Here is a 20184-nt window from a genome sequence, read left to right as displayed (position 1 = left end):
TTTTAGTTGTTTTCCAAAAACTTATGAAAGGAGAGTTAGTTAGACTTTCCCCTTGTGGGACCTACTTTCCTTTTTACTCAGTAGTGGACCGCTGAGATCCATCGATATCATTATACGCAGCAACAGTTCATCTCTGTGTCCCACAGAGGAAGTGCATCACAGGTTATATTACCCAGTCGATGGACATTTGTCTAGATTCAGTATTTTGGCTACTACAAACACTGTTGCTCTGAATTTTCCTGGGCATGTCGTTTGGTATACATATGAAACTTTCTCTTGGAGAGGAATCTAGGGGTAGAATGGTGAGGGCATACGATTGCTCTTCCTCACAGGAAAATGCCAAATTCTTTCCCAAAATGGTTGGTTAGGTTGACTCTTCCATCAGCAAAGAACCTTCTGCAGATCCATTTCCTCTCCAACATTTGGTACTTTCAGACTTTGAAATTTCTGCCAGTTGAATTGCTATGATATGGTATGTAGTGTTTTTTGCTTCCTGTGATGCCTAAAAAAGTGATTATCTCTTTTTATATTTATGGGCCCTATGGATTTCTCTTCTGAAATTCCTATTACTGTCTCTTGTTCATTCTTCTACTGGGTTATTTTTTCTTCTTGATCTGCAGACTTTTTTGTATTTTCTTTGTTGTTTTTGGTTATATGTATTTCAAATATCTGTTTCCAATTTGTAACTTGTCTGTTTTTTGTATTTCTGATGTGTTTGGGGGAATAGAAATTTAATTTTAATATAGTCAAGTTTATCAATCTTTTCTTTACAGTTAGCACTTTTTGTTTCTAGTTTAAAAAATTCTCTCCTTTCCCAATACCTAAAAATACTCACCTATTGGCCACAAAGAATTGTAGAGTTTCAGTGCTTGATTTGCCTGAAGTTAATCTCTGTGTACAGTGTGAGGGAGAACTACAAGTTCTTTTTTTATCCAGATGAATAACCATTTTGCTCAGGTCTAGATTTTAAATAGTTCCTACCGTTTCCACTGATTTTACAACACAGTTCCATGTGTCGGTCTGTTGCTGGACTCTATCTGGTGTATTCCTGGGCGAACTGCTTTAAACAGTGCAGGTTTATAATCACTCCTGATAGCTGATAGGGCAAGCCCTTGCTCTCCTATGATTCTTTGGCAGAATTTTGGCCCTTTGTTCTTTATTGTAAAATCAGCTTATCAAGATCCATATAAAGCGCACCGGGCATTTGACTGGAGCTCAGCTGAACGGAAAGAATGATGCGCGGGAGAACGGATTCCTTTTTGCTACTAAATCTTCCTGCTCGTGCATATGGAATGTCTCATTATTTATTGGGTGTTTTTTAAATGTTTGTCCATTAAGTAAGTGTTATAACATTCCTCATAGAAGTCCTGTCTAGTTTTTGTTAGATTTAGTCAAACAAACATGATTTTTATAATGCTTTTGTAAGCGGCATCATCTTTTTCGTTACATTTACTGGCTATTTTTTGCTTATGTCTAGCAATACTATTGCTTTGTCTGTCTTCTATCTGACCCCTTGTAAATGCTCCCTTTCTTTCTAATACTTTGTCAAGACATTCTTTTGGATTTTCTTTACTTGTTCATTGTATCAGTTTCCCCTAGAAATTACCATCCTTTTGTTACATTTATCCCTGGGTATGTTTTATGTGATGCTATTAGAGATAGTATCATACTTTGAACTATTGTATTTTTGGCTGGTGCATGGAAATACCATCAGCTTTTTAAGATTAATCTTCTATCTTCTTCTCCCACATTACAGATGAGAAAGCTGAGTCCCAGAGAGTTAAGTACCCTGCCCGGGTTATTACGCTAGTAAGTGGTAAGCCTGTTTAAAAGTCATCTGTTCTAACTACAAACCCCCCCCCCCCCCGCCACAACTTGTTTGCCTGCAGTACATAGCAAACTGTTGGGAAAGCATCATTTAGAAACAAATCACACCGGATCCCCCTTTTACCTTTTGTCTCTCTTGGCACCATGTCACCCTCCTGCAGTTAATAACACACTAATTAAAAACAGGCTCTTCTGCTCCTACCTTTTTATATTCTGTTCCATTTATGATCAGCATTTCAGGTGGCTTTTCCAACCTTTCTGGATGTTCACTGCAAAGTTACTAACTACGCATATCTGGAAAAATTTTCCCCATGACACTAAGTACAAATTTCTTCTACAACCCTCAGCGAAAGTTAGTATATAACTTAGCTAAGTCTTTAAAATATGCTATGCTTTCAGCAGGCTCAAACAGTTCTTTTGGAGTCTTTCTGCTCTGGTGAGTAAATTCACATTCAATCAATTTCTGAAAATACATGTTCGGTTGCCAATGGGCTCGCATTTTGATATGCAGCTTATAATATGCAGTTAATGGGCAGGAACTGCTCCTGGAGAGCTATTTTGGCCTGTCAAACATTTTTCAAGCCTTGGTGATCTATTGATTAAATCTGTATTCATGCATTTTTATGAATTCATGGAGTTTCATAAGATTTAGAAGACCATAACCTATGGTAAAATCACCTGTCAGTTAAAAAAAACCAAAAAACAAAAAAACAAAAGCTGTTCTGAAACTATACTAGACCCATGAGCAGAATCAGGGTGGAATGCAGTTTCCCATAATTTAAGAAAAGACAATTTGAGGGGAAAATCTGTGCTAAAGCAATTGAAGCAATTGTTCCCAGGCCAATGTTTTATCTCACATGCTACTATCCAGGACTAGATTTTACAGCCGGACTCTTTAGCCCAGAAAAGGATTACTTAAAACTATATAGTATTAAAAAACAAACAAACAAACAAACAAAAAAACCAATGAAAGAAAGAAAAAGCCCAGGTCATTGGTGGGAATTTTAATGTTGGTAAGGAAAAGCTCAATACTAAGAATGATTACCATTCAAATAACCATCATTATTTTCAAGGTATTTGTCAGAACTATTATGTTTACATAGCGAATTTGTGTATGTTTACAATACACATAACGGAAAAATAAAATTAATTATCCTCATTATCCTTAGCTCCAGGAGAGAGGAGTATAATTAACCAGGGTCACTTAGCAAGTTAGGGCCAGATGGAAAAAAAAGCCCTGATGTCCCTCAAACTACCCTTGGTTCCCTAAATACAGGGCTTCTATTGGGGCATGGGATGGAGGGTGAGTCAGGAATCGTGCCTAGGAAGCCCGGCAGAGAGGTACTGCCAAAGGAATGTGCCAGCATTCTGTCTAGATCTGGCCCTGAGACCAAAGCTGGTGAAAGTGAGCTTCCTCTCAGCGGGCCATGAAATATTATTACTTATTAGTCATAAATCAGGTGTGTTCTTCTAAAGTGTTCTTTCCTCAAAATTGCCATTTGAAATATTATGGATGGAGCTTTAAAAAATGGAGACTCAGGCTTTTCCGGCATAGGCACTGTTTCCTGTTGACCATCACCCATCCCTACACAATCTCATTGTGTTTCCACCAAAGTTCCGCTCGTTCCCTTGTCTGCTCAGGAGACGTGGGGAGCAGCCAGAATAAACAATGGAGCGGAGCTCTGGGGGGCTGAGAAGAAACTTCCTTGTATGGCCACCGACCTGATGCCCTGAATCTTCAGCCATGGCACTGCTCTCTAGTCAAGCCCAGGGAGAGGGTGCAGTGAACAAGAAGACACAGGGAAGAACTTACGACATAAGCGAGGTGTGACCTGGTGATTACGGCTGTGCTTTTACTGGCCACGGTGATGCTCAGAGAGGCACCAGCAGCCAGCTGAGGCCCCCGGTCCTCTGAGAGTGACACCTCCACTTTCACTTCCACGGTTGTCGCTGACGTGCCATCTGTGACTGAGATCTCCATGCTGTCTTCCCGGGCAGAGGAGCCATCGTGAAGGTACTGCAGAACATTTTTCTCAATATCTTCATATGTGAAGGTGTCACCTTCCGAGAGGAAGACATATTGCAAAGCCAATTCCTTCTGGGAATAACGCTTTTCATGTATATAACACCTTTGTTCTCAGGATTTTGAAGTACATATAGGATCATATACTCTGGGAGTTGTAAGTTAATTAGCTCAACCACACACCCAGTGTAGGATTCCCTTTACACCACTCTTTTTTTTTTTTTTTTTTTAAGATTCTATTTATTTATTTGGCAGACAGAGATCACAAGCAGGCAGAGAGGCAGGCAGAGAGAGGAGGAAGCAGGCTCCCTGCTGAGCAGAGAGCCCGATGTGGGGCTCGATCCCAGGACTCTGAGATCATGACCTGAGCCGAAGGCAGCGGCTTAACCCACTGAGCCACCCAGGTGCCCCTTTACACCACTCTTGAAAGGGGGTTATTCAGCCTGTCCTTCAACACTTCTCAGGGTGGGAGGCTCACTGCTTTACAAGGCAGCCAATCCCACTGGAGATAGCTTTGTTTAAGTTCTTAATCATACTGAGCTCAAATCTGCTTCTGTGAGATCCAGTCATCATTCTTAGTTCTAGAGAATAAAGGTCAAGCCTCTACTCTTTAGGACGACCTAATCTTGGATCTAACCTTGACACTGAATTTTTTTGGAAAAAGTTAAGAAAATAAATTATGGTTGATGGATCTGTAGCAGTCTTCATTTTAGTTGGGACTATAAGGTTTTTCTAAATTCAAAAATACCTAAAAATTTAAAAACAGACTTAAAGTTAGAAATCCAAACATTGTAGGTCTGGAATACAAATTTTTGACAGATTTCACAGGTGTGTGAAAAAGTCTCAAGGTCATATAACTTTGGGAAAACAGATTAAACAAAATTTAAAACTAATAATTTTTTTGAACTGCAGGATTTATTAGAATTTTAGAATCTTCAATAGGGAAATATTAAAGCATTCCAAAGTTGTTTGGTCATGGAACCCTTTCTACAAGATATGCCTCTTAACGTCATGGGCCCCCAGGATTCCAGAGAGTATAACTGAAAAATTGGTCTTCTTGGATGTTATACTCAACTCTACTTCCTGACAGATTATTGGCACTAGTAATTGGTGCTATGAGTGCGACTAAAGAATTTATTCATTTTCTGTATTTGTCTTCTAAGTCTTCTCTTTTGACACTGTATTATTGTGATTTACTGGTGTTAGTGGTATTGTGCTTTTAAAAAAATAATAAAATATTTTACAAACATCTTTAGATGGTATATATTAGTTACACAGTATAGGTTAAATATAATGTTGAGGCGACTGGGTTCTGACTGGTAAAGCTCCTTAAGTAGTTCCCTTAGGATGCTAGAAATCTATTCTCATGATATTTCTTATGTTCAGCAAATTTTAAAAATCTGCCTTTGTGACTCCCAAATGCTTGTTGGTTGTTCTTCAAATTCTATCTAACTTCAAGGTCAAAGATTTATTCCCCTCTCTCTGCAGGGATATTCGAAAGAATGCATGACTACATGACTATTAGGAATTATATAAAGGTTTCTGAGAAAGTACAAATTGTTGAAATAAGCATATAGCATCCCAAAGTGACTACTTTGAAAGAGAGAATACTCACTTTGATGTGTAGGGGCTAACTATTACACAATTAGATTGAGCTGTGTTCCTTGTGCTTTTTCATACTTTCTAAGACAATCAACATGTATTATTTTTCTATAATTGAAGAAAGTACAAGAAATATGACTTTGGAAAGCTGGTCCCATGATCTACCACAGTGTTACATCATGAAGATACGACTTAAAAAATGTGTTTCCTTCTTTATGGATGAAGACACAGGTTGTTTATGCTGTCAGAGTTTCAGTGCTAAGGAGACTGTGAAAATTAACATAGCAAACTAAGGAAGACGGGCGCCTGGGTGGCTCAGTGGGTTAAGGCCTCCGCTTTCAGCTCAGGTCACTGTCCCAGGGTCCTGGGATCGAGCCCTACATTGGGCTCTCTGCTCAGCAGGGAGCCTGCTTCCCCTTCTCTTTCTGCCTGCCTCTCTGCCTACTCTCTCTGTCAAATAAATAAAAAAATCTTAAAAAAAAAAAAAAAACCACTAAGGAAGACAAACTCATCTTCATGACCAACCACAGAAAAGTGGCACCTGACGCTTTGTATGAGGTGGTTCTAAATGCATTTACTCCAGATAAATCAGCCAATTTCAACTAATTTCACCCACAACTTGAGGAAACAGCCTCATTGTTTTGGCTTGTGGGTGCAGAGAAAGAAGTCCCAAATCTTTCAGCCAATGGACTAAGAACTAAAAATTGTTCCTTCAAAGTCTCTCCTCATCGTTCGTTCCACGGACTTGCTTTACTTCTTGTCTGAGACATAAAACTAGAGCAAGAAACCCTTCAAGCATGCCCGTGACCAAGGAAGCAGTTACCTGTGGCCATGGGCCCTTGGAGCTCGGCTGTGTACTTCAGGATCACACCATGCTCGGGAGGTTTCCGGAGCTCAAAGAGGAGTTCCTCAGGAGCAGTCTCGGTGTCTCTTATTACCAGCTGAAGTCCTGCAGTCAGGAGACAGGTCACTGTGAGAGGACGTGTACGTTCCAAACAGTATGTGTTGCCTACATTACAGCTACAGGGCAGGCTGGAAGCCATGCTGCGGGCAATCTGATGGTTGCAAGAAGGCACCGTTGACTTCCGGTCAACCACGGAAGAGTGAAAACTGATGACACAGTCAATTCCTAAATTGCAAGTTGTTCACTTACTTCCCAAAGTTAACTTGTAAGTAGGTAGTTCTGAATTAAGAACACCTTTCCATACAAATGAGGGCACGGAAGCTGATATATAGGTCAGTTCTGACCGGCTGGGCTAGGTTTTCTTCCAGAAAAATGCTCCCAGAAACTGCTTTGGCTTTTCATTATTTATTCCCTTCTTTTTCTGAATCCACAGAAGAGCCAAGTTGTCTTAACAATGGCTGCTAGGTGGGCACTGGGTGGCTCAGTGGGTTAAAGCCTCTGCCTTCGGCTCAGGTCATGATCCCAGGGTCCTGGGATCGAGCCCCACATCGGGCTCCCTGCTCAGCAGGGAGCCTGCTTCTCCCCCTCTCTCTCTCTGCCTACTTGTGATCTCTGTCTGTTAAATACATAAACAAAATCTTAAAAACAAAACAAAACAACGGCTGCTAGGGCCATCACAGAAGTGAGAAAGAACAGGGTGGCATGGCCATCGTCTTTGTGCATGAGGCTTGTTTAGAAATTGGATGATAATTAATTTCAGGCCAATACTCAGGGGAAGAAACCAGATAAGGATCTGTAGAGCACAGCTAACAAACCCCACAACATCCACTGTTTGCTTTTAAAACTCGCTGGGTGGAAGAATCAGGAAAACTGCTGAAGAGTAAGTGCACTGAGAGCTGAAGAAAACCACGTACAGAATAACTGTGCCCAGAAGCTTTGCAGCTTCCGAAGGTTACTGTGATCTGTCATTTCTCCTGTTGTGCTTCACTTTCTAAACAGAAAACAAGGGCAGCCACTGAGACCGCTCCTCTCCCTTCTTGTCTCTGCTGGAAAACACATTCTGTGTTGTGCTTTGTCACCGAACACTGGCCTGGGAAGGGCTTATTTCCTTCTCTCTGGCTGCTTCTATTTGCGTGGAAATGGGCAGAGGGAAGGACACGGGTGAGAAGGCATATCCCTTCTGGAAGAAGAGGTCATTCTTTCTTGGCAACCATCAAGAGGTTTAAACAGGGACTGCTGTTGAAATATGGTTCCATTCCCAGAGGCATGTTTCTTTTAGGCTCAGTTCCTACCTATAGCAGCGCTCCCTCCTGGGCTGACCTCAAGCAGGGGAGCTGTGACCTGGAACGCCGGCAGGTGCTGGTCAGTGGGAAGCAAATGAATGGTGAGGACCATCTCCGGACTCGTGTGGGCTCCATCGGAAACTGGAAAGGATAAACACACATGCACATCGACGTGTAGCCTGGTCACCATCAGGGGCTTCCCAGGAGGTTCTCAGATCACCTGGACACTTTGAAGCGATGCTCACAAACGGAAAATGTAAGCAAGCAAGGAAGATTGTGAGCGCGCCTCACGAGGTTTTCTCTCCTGGATAATGAAAGGCTAAAGGACCACAATAACAAAGTCATTCTATAAAGCAAGCTCCACGACAAGGTGATCCTGGTAAATGTTAGTGGAAAAGAAAGTAATATAAAATCTGCACCCTTCAATGATGCCCGTAAAGACTTTATTTATGAGTGGCACCTGGGTGGCTCAGTCAATTAAGCCTCTGCCTTCAGCTCACGTCATGATCTCGGGGTCCTGGGATCGAGCCCCGCTTTGGGCGCCGGGTGCAGCGGGGAGCCTGCCTTTCCCTCTCCCTCTGTCACTCTCCCTGCTTGTGTTCTCTCTCTCTCTCAATCTCTCAAATAAGTAAATAAATAAATTCTAAAAATAAAATTAAAAGACTCTTATTTATGGAATTATTTTTTGATTCATTCTCCTCATGTCCTGGAAAAATATTTTCTTTCAAGAGATCTCGTTTAGAAATGACACCTCCGTCTCATGAGGAAAGAGCTTTTTTAAAAAGGACAGAAAATACCCACACGAGTATCTCAGAAGGCAATTATTGGGAAGCAAGCAGACCTATTCGGTTTTTACGGGATCGTCACACACTGCAATACACGGAAGATACTTTGTGAGGAGAACCATGACTTTTAGATTTTATTTCCTGGATTGTCTGACATCCCAGCGAACGCCCGTCCCCTGCGGGAAACGGAAGCAGGTGTGTCTGGCGGTTGACTGATTCCCACCTTCCCGGACCTTAAAGCCCCCTCGAGTCTCTAAAGCCAGGTTTGGAAGAACATCTGTACCAGCGGTTCACCGACGTGTTTATCGGTAGTCGCTACGGACAAAACGCTGCTGTCGATTGTTCTAAATGTGAGCTCTGCCTGCCTCCGGGCCGGTTTCCTTCGCCCCCTTCTTCTGGACTCAGCAGCAAGTCCGCAGGAGGCTGGCATCTACTTAAGCGAAGTAAAGGGATGCTCAGCGGCTGCTCGTAATGATCCCACTTGGGCTTTAGATTTGTTTTTTTCCCTGAGAACAGATCTAAAGGAGATGGCTGGGTTTTATAAGGTGCACTCCATGTCCTAGAGCGGTCCAGAAATAGCCCTACTGAAGGAGGAGACATTCCGCCTGCGAATGAAGGTTTATGGCTCTGGTCATTCGGCCAAATGCCACGACAGTTGCCCCTGCTTCTTTGTTTAGGCTCGACCTCCTCTCTGGAACATCAGGGACAGGAACAGACAATTCCTAATGTTTGGAGGCTTGGGGGACAAACATAGGAACATTTCCCACAAATTTCAGCAGATGCTGAATCTCTGAAGCTTCTGGGATCTAAGTTAAGAACACGTGCCTTAAATAAAAATCACTATTGTGAGATACAATTTTACTTTATGAAATGATTTGCACTGATTTCACTTTTAAGCGGGGCAGACCTCGGGGGGCCTTCACCACCCTTACTGCCGCAGAGGGAGGGAGACACCCCGACGCGCCAGAGTCTCGGTAACGCCACCGCGCCATCAGGGTGACCCTCGCCTATCTTTCCCTCTGTGAGTAAACGGAAGAGAGCTATTTGCTGGCACATGTTTTGTAACTAGAAAATCTATCAGTGGGGTGCGGAGTTTCGTAAACAAATATAAGAACTTACAATCCAAATGTCAGCAATTATATGTCTAGCTGTTCCTTTAAGCAACGTTTCTGATTTCTCTGAGAAACAGTTTGCCTCTTCAGGTCAGAGGCCCCCAGCGAGCACCACTTGCCTCGTGTATTTCCCTTGCTCAGGATGGCTCTGCAGAGCGCCTGGGCTTGGTCTGAAGCAGTCAGGTCAGGAGTGTCAGCCTCCCTTCCTGTCTTAGCCCATCGACCCAATGAGCTGTTCGTCCTCACTCTGGGTCAATGTCCAGGCTCGGGCTTGTTGCCACCTTAGCTCAGTATGTGCCCAATTTGACATTTTCTCTCACAAAACTCTGCTAAAGGAGATGGCTTCCTACCAGTTTCCAAAAAATGTTCTCCTTAATGAAAGGGAAACTTTTATACCCTTCCCAACAATGAACTTGAAATGGCTCACGGACCTACATGTGAAAGGCAAAACTATCAAACTCCTATAAGACAACAGAGGCGAAAATGAGATGATCTTGGGAAAGGTGATGCCTCTTTAGATAAAACACAAAAGACATGATCCATGAAAGAAATCACTGATAAGCTGGACGTCATTAAAATTAAAAACTTCTGTTCTGTGAAAGGCAATGTTAAGTGTATGAAAGGAAAAGCCATAAACTGGAAGAAAAAATATTTTCAAAACATTCACATGATACAGAATTGTTATTAAAAATGTACAAAGAATTCATAAAACCCAACAATAAAAAAAGAGCCCAATTAAAAAACAGACCAAAGACCTTAATGGATATCTCACCAAATAAAATACATGGATGGCAGATAAACACATGAGAAGAAGCTCCTCATCATGTGTCAGTAGAGACACGGAAATTAAAACAATTATAAGATGCTATTATGCACCAATTAAAATTGCCAAAATCTGGAACACTGACAACACCAAATGCTGGTGAGGATGTGGAGCAAAAACTTACACACTGCCGGTGGGAATGCAAAGTGGCACAGCCCTTCTGGAAGACAACTTGGCTCTTCTTTTAAAAACAAAACTAAATATACTCTTACCATGTAATACAGCAATTGCACTCTTTGGTGTTTACACCAAGGATTTGAAAACTTAGGTCCATACAAAACCTGCATATAGATGTTTATAACAGCTTTAGTTACAATTGCTAAAGCTTGGAAGCATCTAAGACGTCCTTTAGTAGACAAAAGGATGAAATAAGCTGTGGTACTTCTCGACAATGGAGTGTCATTCAGCACTAAAAATAAATGAATTACAAAGCCACGGAGAGACACAGAAGACCCTAAAATGCATATTGCTAAGTGAACTACGCCAACCTGAAAAGACCCTACACTGTGTGACTCTCACTCTGTGACATTCTGGAAAATACAAAACTCTGGAAGACAATAAAAAGAACAGTGGTTGCCGAAGGTGGGAAGTGGGTCTGGGAGGTGAACAGAGAACACAGGGGATTTCTAGGGCAGTGAAGATACACTATAGGGTATCACAGTGACAGATACATGTCATTATCCACTGGCCAAAACCCACAGAATGTGCAACACCAAGAATGAACCCGACAGTAACTACCGACTGTGGTTGATTATGACATGTCAGTGTAGGGTCACCCTTAGTAACAAATGTACCATTTTGGCGAGGGATGTTGACAAGGGAGAAGTTATGCTATGCCTGGGTATCTGTGGGGGCAGAGTGAATGGGGACTTCTCTGTACTTTCAATGTTTTTGTAAACCTAAAACTGCTCTAAAAAAATTCAATCTTTAGAACACTTTAAAAAAAAATTCATTCAACAACAGCAAAAGAAAGAAAGAAACCAACCAACCAACCTCAGGCAGAAATAAGATAAATTAATTTGAGGTCAGCCCAACATCTATTTCCTTTACCCTGTATAATGGGTTCCAGGACCACTTAACTTACAGTCCTGGAGAAGGTAATAGTTAACCCCTTCACCTATTCAAGATTTCAGGTAAAAGTTGAGGCTTAGAAACAAAACAGGCACACTCTTATGATACTTGTTTTTCACAACCAACACACATACAGACCAGACTAAATAAAATATCCCATGTTCCATGTCAGAAACTTGTATTTAAGTCTTGGCTCTACTGTTAACCAGGACTGGAGATCTGGGCAGATTACTTAATGACCCTTCATTTCCCTGGCCTTAAAATGCTAAAAATAATACCTGTCCTTACAGTCTTGTTACGAGGATTAAATAAGACAATTTATATTGCATATTGCTTTATAAAAAGTGAAATACTATATAATCTGTTGTATATTATTACTGATTGTATGAATTATCTAGAAGTCAATCACTGGAAATGACCTGATACTGGGTTCACATCAATAACAATAAAACACTGGGGGCGCCTGGGTGGATCAGTGAGTTAAAGCCTCTGCCTTGAATCGGGTCATGATCTCAGGGTCCTGGGATTCAGCCCTGCATCGGGCTCTCTGTTCGGCAGGGAGCCTACTTCCTCCTCTCTCTCTGCCTGCCTCTCTGCCTACTTGTGATCTCTGTCTGTCAAATAAATAAACAAAATCTTAAATAATAATAATATTAATAATAATAATGATAACACACTGGATAAAGAATAATAAGGCATCCAAATTGGAAGGGAAGAAGTAAAACTGTCATCATTTGCAGATGACATGATATTATATATGGAAAACCCTCGATGCCACCAAACACTGTTAGAAATAATAAAGAAATTTAGTAAAGTTGTAGGATGCAAAACCATACAAAAATCTCTTGCATTTCTATACCCCAATAATAAACTCTTGGAGATGTTAAGAAAGACATACAAATGGCTATCAGACACATGAAAAAAATGTTCATCATCATTAGCCCTCAGGGAGATTCAAATTAAAACCACATTGAGATATCACCTTACACCAGTTAGAATGGCCAAAATTAACAAAACAGAAAACAACATGTGTTGGAGAGGATGTGGAGAAAGGGGAACCCTCTTACACTGTTGGTGGGAATGCAAGTTGGTGCAGCCTCTTTGGAGAACAGTGTGGAGATTCCTCAAGAAATTAAAAATAGAACTTCCCTATGACCCTGCAATTGCACTCCTGGGTATTTACCCCAAAGATACAGATGTGGTGAAAAGAAGGGCCATCTGCACCCCAATGTTCATAGCAGCAATGGCCATGGTCGCCAAACTGTGTAAAGAACCAAGTTGCCCTTCAACGGACGAATGGATAAGGCAGATGTGGTCCATATACACTATGGAGTATGATGCCTCCATCAGAAAGGACGAATCCCCAACTTTTGTAGCAACATGGACGGGACTGGAAGAGATGATGTTGAGTGAAACAAGTCAAGCAGAGAGAGTCAGTTATCCTATGGTTTTACTTCATTGTGGAGCATAACAAATATCATGGAGGACATGGGGAGTTGGAGAGGAGAAGGGAGTTGGGGGAAATTGGAAGGGGAGGTGAATCACGAGAGACTATGGACTCTGAAAAACAATCTGAGGGGTTTGAAGGGGTGGGGGGGTGGGAGGTTGGGGTACCAGGTGGTGGGCATTATAGAGGGCACGGATTGCATGGAGCACTGGGTGTGGTGAAAAAATAATGAATGCTATTTTTCTGAAAATAAATAAATTGAAAAAATTTAAAAAAAAAAAAGAAAGTAATCCCATTTTCAACTGCATCAAAAAGAATGAAATACCTAGGCGTAAATTTAAGTAAGGAGATAAAAGACCTGTACTTGGAAGAAAGAACCTGAAGAAGACACAAGTAAATAGAAAGATATTCTACGCTCATGGATTAGAAGACTTAATATTGTCAAAATGTCCATAACAACCAATGTAGTCTGCAGATTCTATGCAATCCCGTCAAATGTCCAATGGCATTTTCCACAGAAATAGGACAAATGATGCTACTTTTGTATGAAACCACGAAAGGCCCGGAAAAGACAGAGCGATCTTGAGAAAGAAGAATAAGGCTGGAGGCACAGGCTCTCTCAAACTGTATTACAATGCTGCAGTAATCAAAATAGCATAGTATTACCATAAAAACCGATCAGTAGAGATGAATAGAATAGAACAGAGAACCCAGAAATAAACCTGCATGCATATGGCTAATTGACGTATGACAAAGGAGCCAAGAAGATGCAATGGAGAAAGACAGTCTCTTCAACCCATGGTGTTGAGAAAACTCGACAGCCTCACGCAAATGAAGGAAACAGTACCATTATCTTATGCTGCACACAAAAATAAACTCAAAATGGATAAATACTTGAATGTAAGACCTGAAACCATAAAAGTCCTGGAAGAAAACAAAGGTGGAAGCTCCTTAATATCAGCCTTGGGGATGATTTTTTTGGATTTGAAACCAAAAGCAAAAGCAAACAAACAAGTAGGACTACATCACACTGAAAAGCTTTTGCAAAGCAAAGAAAACCATCAACAAAATGAAAAGCCCAACTACCAAATGGGGGGAAATATCTGCAAATTATGTATCTGATAGGTTAAAATCCAAAATATATAAAGAACCCATACAATCAATAGCAAAATCCCCAAACAATCCAGTTAAAAAATGGGCAGAAGATCTGAATAGTCATTTTTCTAAAGAAGACCTACAGATACAGATGGCCGACAGATACATGGAAAGAAGCTCAACATCACTCATCATCAAGGAAATGCCAACCAAAACCACAATGAGGTATCACCTCACACCTGTTAGAATGGCTATATCAAAAGGACAAGAAATAAAATGTGTTGGCCAGGATATGGAGAAAAGAATACATGGGCATTGTTCGGGGAAATATAAACTAGTACAGCTTCTATAGAAAATAGTATGACATTTCCACAAAAAATTAAAAACAGAAATAGTGGGGCGCCTGGGTGGCTCAGTGGGTTGAGCCTCTGCCTTCAGCTCGGGTCATGATCTTGGGGTCCTGGGATCGAGCCCTGCATCCGGCTTTCTGCTCAGCAGGGAGCCTGCTTCCCCCTCTCTCTCTGCCTGCCTCTCCGCCTACTTGTTATCTCTGTCTGTCAAATAAATAAATAAATAATCTTCAAGAAAAAAAAAAAAACAACAAACAACAAAACAGAAATAGTACATGATCCAGCAACTCTGCTTCTGGGTGATCCAAAGAAAATGAAAACACTTTGTGTGCCTGGGTGGCTTAGTTGGTTAAGTGTCTGCCTTTGGCTCAGGTCATGACCCGAGGGTCCTGGGATCCAGTCCTGAGTTGGGCTCCCTGCTCAGTGGGAGGTCTGCTTCTCCGTCTCCCTCTGTCCTTTCTCCACCCCCCGCCAGTGCATGTGCTCTCTTTTTCTCTCAAATAAATAAATAAAATCCTAAAAAAAGAATGAAAACACTAATTTGAAAAGATATACGTACCCCCATGTTTACTGAAGCATTATTGACAATAACCATGACGTAGAATCAACCCAAGCGTCACTGACAGATGAACAGATAAAGAAAAGGTCGTGTGCATATGCAATGAAATATCACTCAGTCATAAAAAAGAAAATCTTGCCATTTGTAATAACATGGATGGACCCTGGGGGCATGAAGCTAAATGAAACAGGTCAGACAGAAAAGGGCAAATACCTTATGATCTCATTGATTTCTGGGCTCCAACCAACCAAACAAATAAATCCAAGCTTAGAACTACAGAAAACAACAAACTGGTAGTTGTCAGAGGTGGGGTTGGGACAAGGGGCTCTGAAATAGCTGAAGGGAGCCAAAAGGTACAAACCTCTAGCTATGACTAAGTCATAGGGGTGTAATTACAGCATGGTAACTACAGTTATAATATAGTATTACATTAGGGAGACAGTAAATGCTGAAGTTACAAGAAAAATAATTTGTAACTACATATGGTGGCTGATAATACACCCAAATACTCAATCAGATGCTGTGCACCTGAAACTAACATGATGCTGTATTTCAACTTGTTACAGGTCATATGTCAACTGCATCTCAATTAAAAAGAAACAATGACTCAACAATGAAATTTACTGTTGATTCAAGTGTGATTCTAAATCCTCAGAGAAGGAAAGAAGGTCTGGGAGGTGAGGGAGATGACTTTTCTCTCCAACCATGACATAGAACAGGACGTACAGGTGGTTGATTCCAATGGAACAGTCAACTCCAACTAAACAGCAGTTTAGGGTGTCATTTACAGCCACCCATCCTCACACCAGACCTCAAACAAGAAAGCTTGTCCCTCTGCTGTTCTACAGAGATGCCAGATCTGACCACACGTCCGCTCGCTAGCATGGAGCTTCTACGGCCTGGGGAACCAAAGCTGGGATGCCCGGGTCTTCCACACACAGCTTTCATCTCCCTCCAGGAGCAAAGCAATCAAGGGAAGGCTCAGTTCAAGACACTCTACACCACGATCCATTAGCTGAGTGTCACACGGAATGACAGGACAATCATAGTTCTGGGAGCTTAATATATGTATGATTATTAGTTTTCATCGCTACTGTTGAGTGAGGCATGCAGGCACAGAGAGGTTAAGAAACATTCTCAGAGCAACCGACCCCCAGGGCAGTCTGCATCCAGAGGCTAAGAGCTTAACCACGATCACCTCTTTTTAATAGATACTGGGACTGTTTGAAACGGAACTTAAACAACCCTAATCTTTGGAATACTGGATGGAGAATTTTCTTCTATGAATACAGACTCAAGCTGTTACTATTTAACTAGATGTGACTATTCCAGAAAAACTTGTCTTCTATAACTTTTAAGCAGTTCTTAGAAAATAGTAATGACGAAGGGAACAAAAAGAACGGACTAATAAGGCAAGGAAAAATCCCATTTTCTAACAAAATTACTATTAAAATCGTCACCTGTGAAGTGAAATTTCACCGATTCTGGAAGACCTGTAACAGAAAAGAGAAAATCAGTACATTGGTGAGCATTTGGGGGTCAGAAATAGATGGAGAAGGTACAAAATATGGGGCAGAGGTTAGAAAAGTAAAGCATGTTTTAACCTAAATTATTATGGTTTGAGGAAAGATCACCAGGTCTTTTGTTAATGTTATATTGAGTTTAATGGTGCCAGCACTAATTTTAAGTAACAAAAAGAATGGCAGAGTAGAATAATTTTATATCCCAGTAGTTAGAGTGATTTATAATACATTCATTCAGATCCCATTTTATCAGTACATAAAATCCTACAAATCGGTGAATGTGGGTGATGTCGTATATCACTGACAGGCTCTCTGCTGGGTCTATTCCATTGTAGAATTGAGTGATGCCTGGGACATTGATTTATACACTATCACGATTGGAGAGATTTATCTCATGGCATTTATCCCATAGATTATACAGGACAGGACTCTGCTCTCTCTAAAAAGGCTCTAGGAACTTAGGCAAGTATAATAGATACGGAAATAACTTCAACTGCGGCTGACACGATTTCCTTCCTTCTAATCCCAGGACATCCTGAGTTTCTTTGTAAAGTAGGTCTTTTGAAGTAGGGGTTAGAGAACCATGAACATTTTCATGGGCTATTAGTTACCCAGTTACCAAACACTGGGGATCCTCCTTAGAGAGGAGGCCTACACCCACGTTTCAATATTTTCAAAGAAGACTTAATCATTTTCTGGACAATTGCATTTATGTATATAATGGAAAATGTGACTTTAAATGCTTTCTATAATTTAAGATGTAACTCTAAAATTATTTAACCCATGTTCAAATTACATAAGAAATCACTAGTGGTTCTGGATGAGTAAGGCTACTATATAAACATAATATTCCCTATTAATCATGTTATGTACATACACCTTAAAGATCATAAGGGAACCGGCTTCAAGATTTTTAGAATCATTCCAAGGCACAGAAGTATTTAGGTTTAGGACTCAAAACTCCTGCATCCCGATCAGCAGCTTTGGGTACTGGGTCGAGGGGAGAGAGAAGGGTAACGAAGATGAACTATCGTGGCTCAGTGGAAGGGCGAAAAATGGTTTGTATTCAAAGAAATGCAGTTATTTGGGACGCCTGGGGACTCAGGTGGCTGAGCGTCTTTCAGACAGAGAAAGTCTGAGAGTCTCGCTTTGGATCAGGTCATGATCCCAGGGTCCTGGACCAAGTCCTGCTTCTCCGCCTGCTGCTCTCCCTGCTTGCACACGCGCTCTCTCTCTCTGACAAATAAATACATAAAATATTTTAAAAAAACCCCAAAACTAGGTATTCTTTTGTTCAGTCTTCTCTTCCTTTACAAACAGTGGCTTCTGTCAAATCCTGGCCCAAACGGTTGCATTCTCCATTCCCCGGGGGACCTCCCCGGTGTAGCCTGGCCATGTTTCTCACCGGATTCCCCTCCCCCACAGCCCACCCGCCCTGGCCTCCTCCAGTCCACTCACATCCTGCAGCTAACGAGTTCTTCATGAAAGACCATCTCCCCAGATCTAAACCTCCACTGGGTTCCTCTTGCTTTTGGGATAAAGATATAAATCCTGACAGGCTTCCAGGCCTCTGAGGTGTGGCCTCCCTCTCTCCCTCCAAGAGCATCCTTGTTCTGCTCAACCTTCTATATTCTAGACATGGACTTTTTGTTGTTTTTTTTAAACCCTCAGAATGTCACATTCTCTCCCCTCTGCCCGCGAGCTTTGTGCCCTTCCTCGGGGAATGTTCTCCCAAGTACCCCAAGAGGCACATTCAGGCTGACGAGCATCTACTCGTCCCTCGCTGGAGCAGCCTCCGCTGAACTCTTAGTCTCAGGCAGTTCTGTTACTTCGAACGCCACTGAACATTTTTCTTTCTCTCCAGAGCTCTTGCCTTAGTCTACAATTAAACACTCATTACTGGATTATTTCTCAAACTCTGTCTCCCTACCTAGGCCCCCAAACTCACCAAGAACAGGATTCGTCGAGCCTCTTTTTGTTCACCACTATCATCTCCAAGACCTCACAGCCAATAAGAGGCCCCAAATAAAGATTTATTGAAAGCATACGTGCTTGCATGAATAAATGAAAAAAAAACGAGGAACTGATTGGGCCAAACTACACATTGGCCCACAAGCCTCAAAGTGATTTTGAACAGCTATAAAGCGATGTCACTAGAGCGTGGGAAGGACAACAGGAAGAGCTGGGGTGGGGAGAAGCTGCCACGAGGCTCCCCCGAGAGTCGGGGTGCCCGAGAAGAGAGGAGAAGGCATTACCAGCGAAGGAGAAGGCCGTGATCTCCTGGAGGTGGGGCGCTGCCGGGGGAGGACGGTACATGATCTTGCCCTGGTTGACGTCCTCCTGTGTGAAATACCGGACGGGAGAGTGAGGCCGGTCCCTGTGCTCGATGATCCCTGGGGAGCAAGAGACTCAGCATCAGCACCGACAGTAAGTCTGATGCTTGACGGAATGTCCGCGGCCATAAATCGGCCTTTGGCCCCTGGTGGGGGAGGCCTCTATCCTTCGAGAGCAAGTGCTCTCCCGCTTCCCTTATCAGACCATTCTCCAGTCCTTCAAGAAAAAGGCAAATCTGAAACCGAAACAGACTTCAACAGGATCTTTTCAAAAATGCTTCGTTGAATTACGGCTGACAGACAGTACGATATTAGTTTCAGGTGTACCACTTAGTGATCTGACAATCGTATACATCATGGAACGCTCCCCACATTCCGCGAAGTCACCATCTGTCACCACACGAGTCCATCACCGTGTTACTGACTACGTTCCTTAAGCTGCTTTTTCCATGCTCGCGACTTGTTGGTTCTGTAACTGGAAGTCTGTACCTCTGGGACCTCTTAATCCCCTTCACCCCCTACCCATCCCCCTACCGACCACCCCTCTGGCAACCACTAGTTTATTCTTGGTATTCATGAGTTTATTTTTCAGTGTTGGTTCGCTTGTTTGACTTCTAGATTCAGACACAAATGAAAGCATATGGCGGCGTTGGTCTTTCTCCGTCTGACTGACTTCACTTCGCATCACACCCTCCAGGCCCAAGTCGTGTTGTCACGAACGTAAGGTTTCATTCTCTCAGGCGCGCTGTCCCAGCCCCACATCTTCCTCGTCCGCGCATCCACGGGAGACACGGAGGCGCTCCCCTGTCTCGGCTGCTGTGAATGAGGCTGCCGTAATTACAAGGGGGCGTGTATCTTTTTGAATGCCTGTTTGTGTTTTCTTTGGGTAAATACCCAGTTCCTGGATCATACAGTAGATCTATTTTTAATTTTTTGGAGAAACCTCCATACTGTTTTGCACAGCGACTGCACCCACTTATACCCTTGCCAACAGCACGCAAAGGTTCTCTTTCTCCCGCATCCTCGCCAACGCTTGTAATGTCTCACCTTTTGATACTAGCCATTCTGACCGGTGTGAGGTAATATCTCATTCTGGTTTTGATTTGCATTTTCCTGATGACGCGTGGTGTTTGAGCCTCTTTTTGTGTGTGAGACCCAAACAGATTTCTGACTAGAAGTCATTGACCATGATCAATAGTAAGACACAAACTACTACCCCTAACATAACTTAGACTAGGTAATTCTCTACAAGTCATAGACATTTCACCATAATTTGAGATTCTTTCGATAAAGCTTAAAGGTCAAGCTTGCTGAGAAAATGACATAGATTGGGCTCCTGGTGAGGCTATAATGAGAGTTTTCTCAACTTACCCCTTTCCTTCAGAAACACCTCGGCCTCTGTGATAACCTTTGGCAACAGGAACATGGATCATGATTATTCTAAGAA

General features: G+C 42.1%; 1 protein-coding gene across 3 annotated transcripts in view; it reads right to left on the bottom strand.

The window, feature by feature from the left end:
- The window catches only part of FRAS1 (Fraser extracellular matrix complex subunit 1), a 410546-nt gene that overhangs the window by 89839 nt on the left and 300523 nt on the right, over positions 1-20184 (bottom strand). For all 3 annotated transcript variants that reach the window (XM_045065725.1, XM_045066397.1, XM_045066061.1), the window contains 5 exons: positions 18660-18797; positions 16342-16374; positions 7649-7780; positions 6276-6401; positions 3641-3888 (listed from right to left, as the gene is read on the bottom strand). In XM_045065725.1, coding sequence (XP_044921660.1) covers positions 3641-3888; positions 6276-6401; positions 7649-7780; positions 16342-16374; positions 18660-18797 — 677 coding nt within the window. The remainder of the gene's footprint in view (positions 1-3640; positions 3889-6275; positions 6402-7648; positions 7781-16341; positions 16375-18659; positions 18798-20184) is intronic.

The sequence above is a fragment of the Mustela putorius genome, unplaced genomic scaffold (genome assembly GCF_011764305.1).
Source record: "Mustela putorius furo isolate JIRA1106 unplaced genomic scaffold, ASM1176430v1.1 tig00000040_pilon_pilon_pilon, whole genome shotgun sequence".
Classification (NCBI taxonomy): domain Eukaryota; kingdom Metazoa; phylum Chordata; class Mammalia; order Carnivora; family Mustelidae; genus Mustela; species Mustela putorius.
This window is presented reverse-complemented; position numbering and strand designations above follow the sequence as displayed.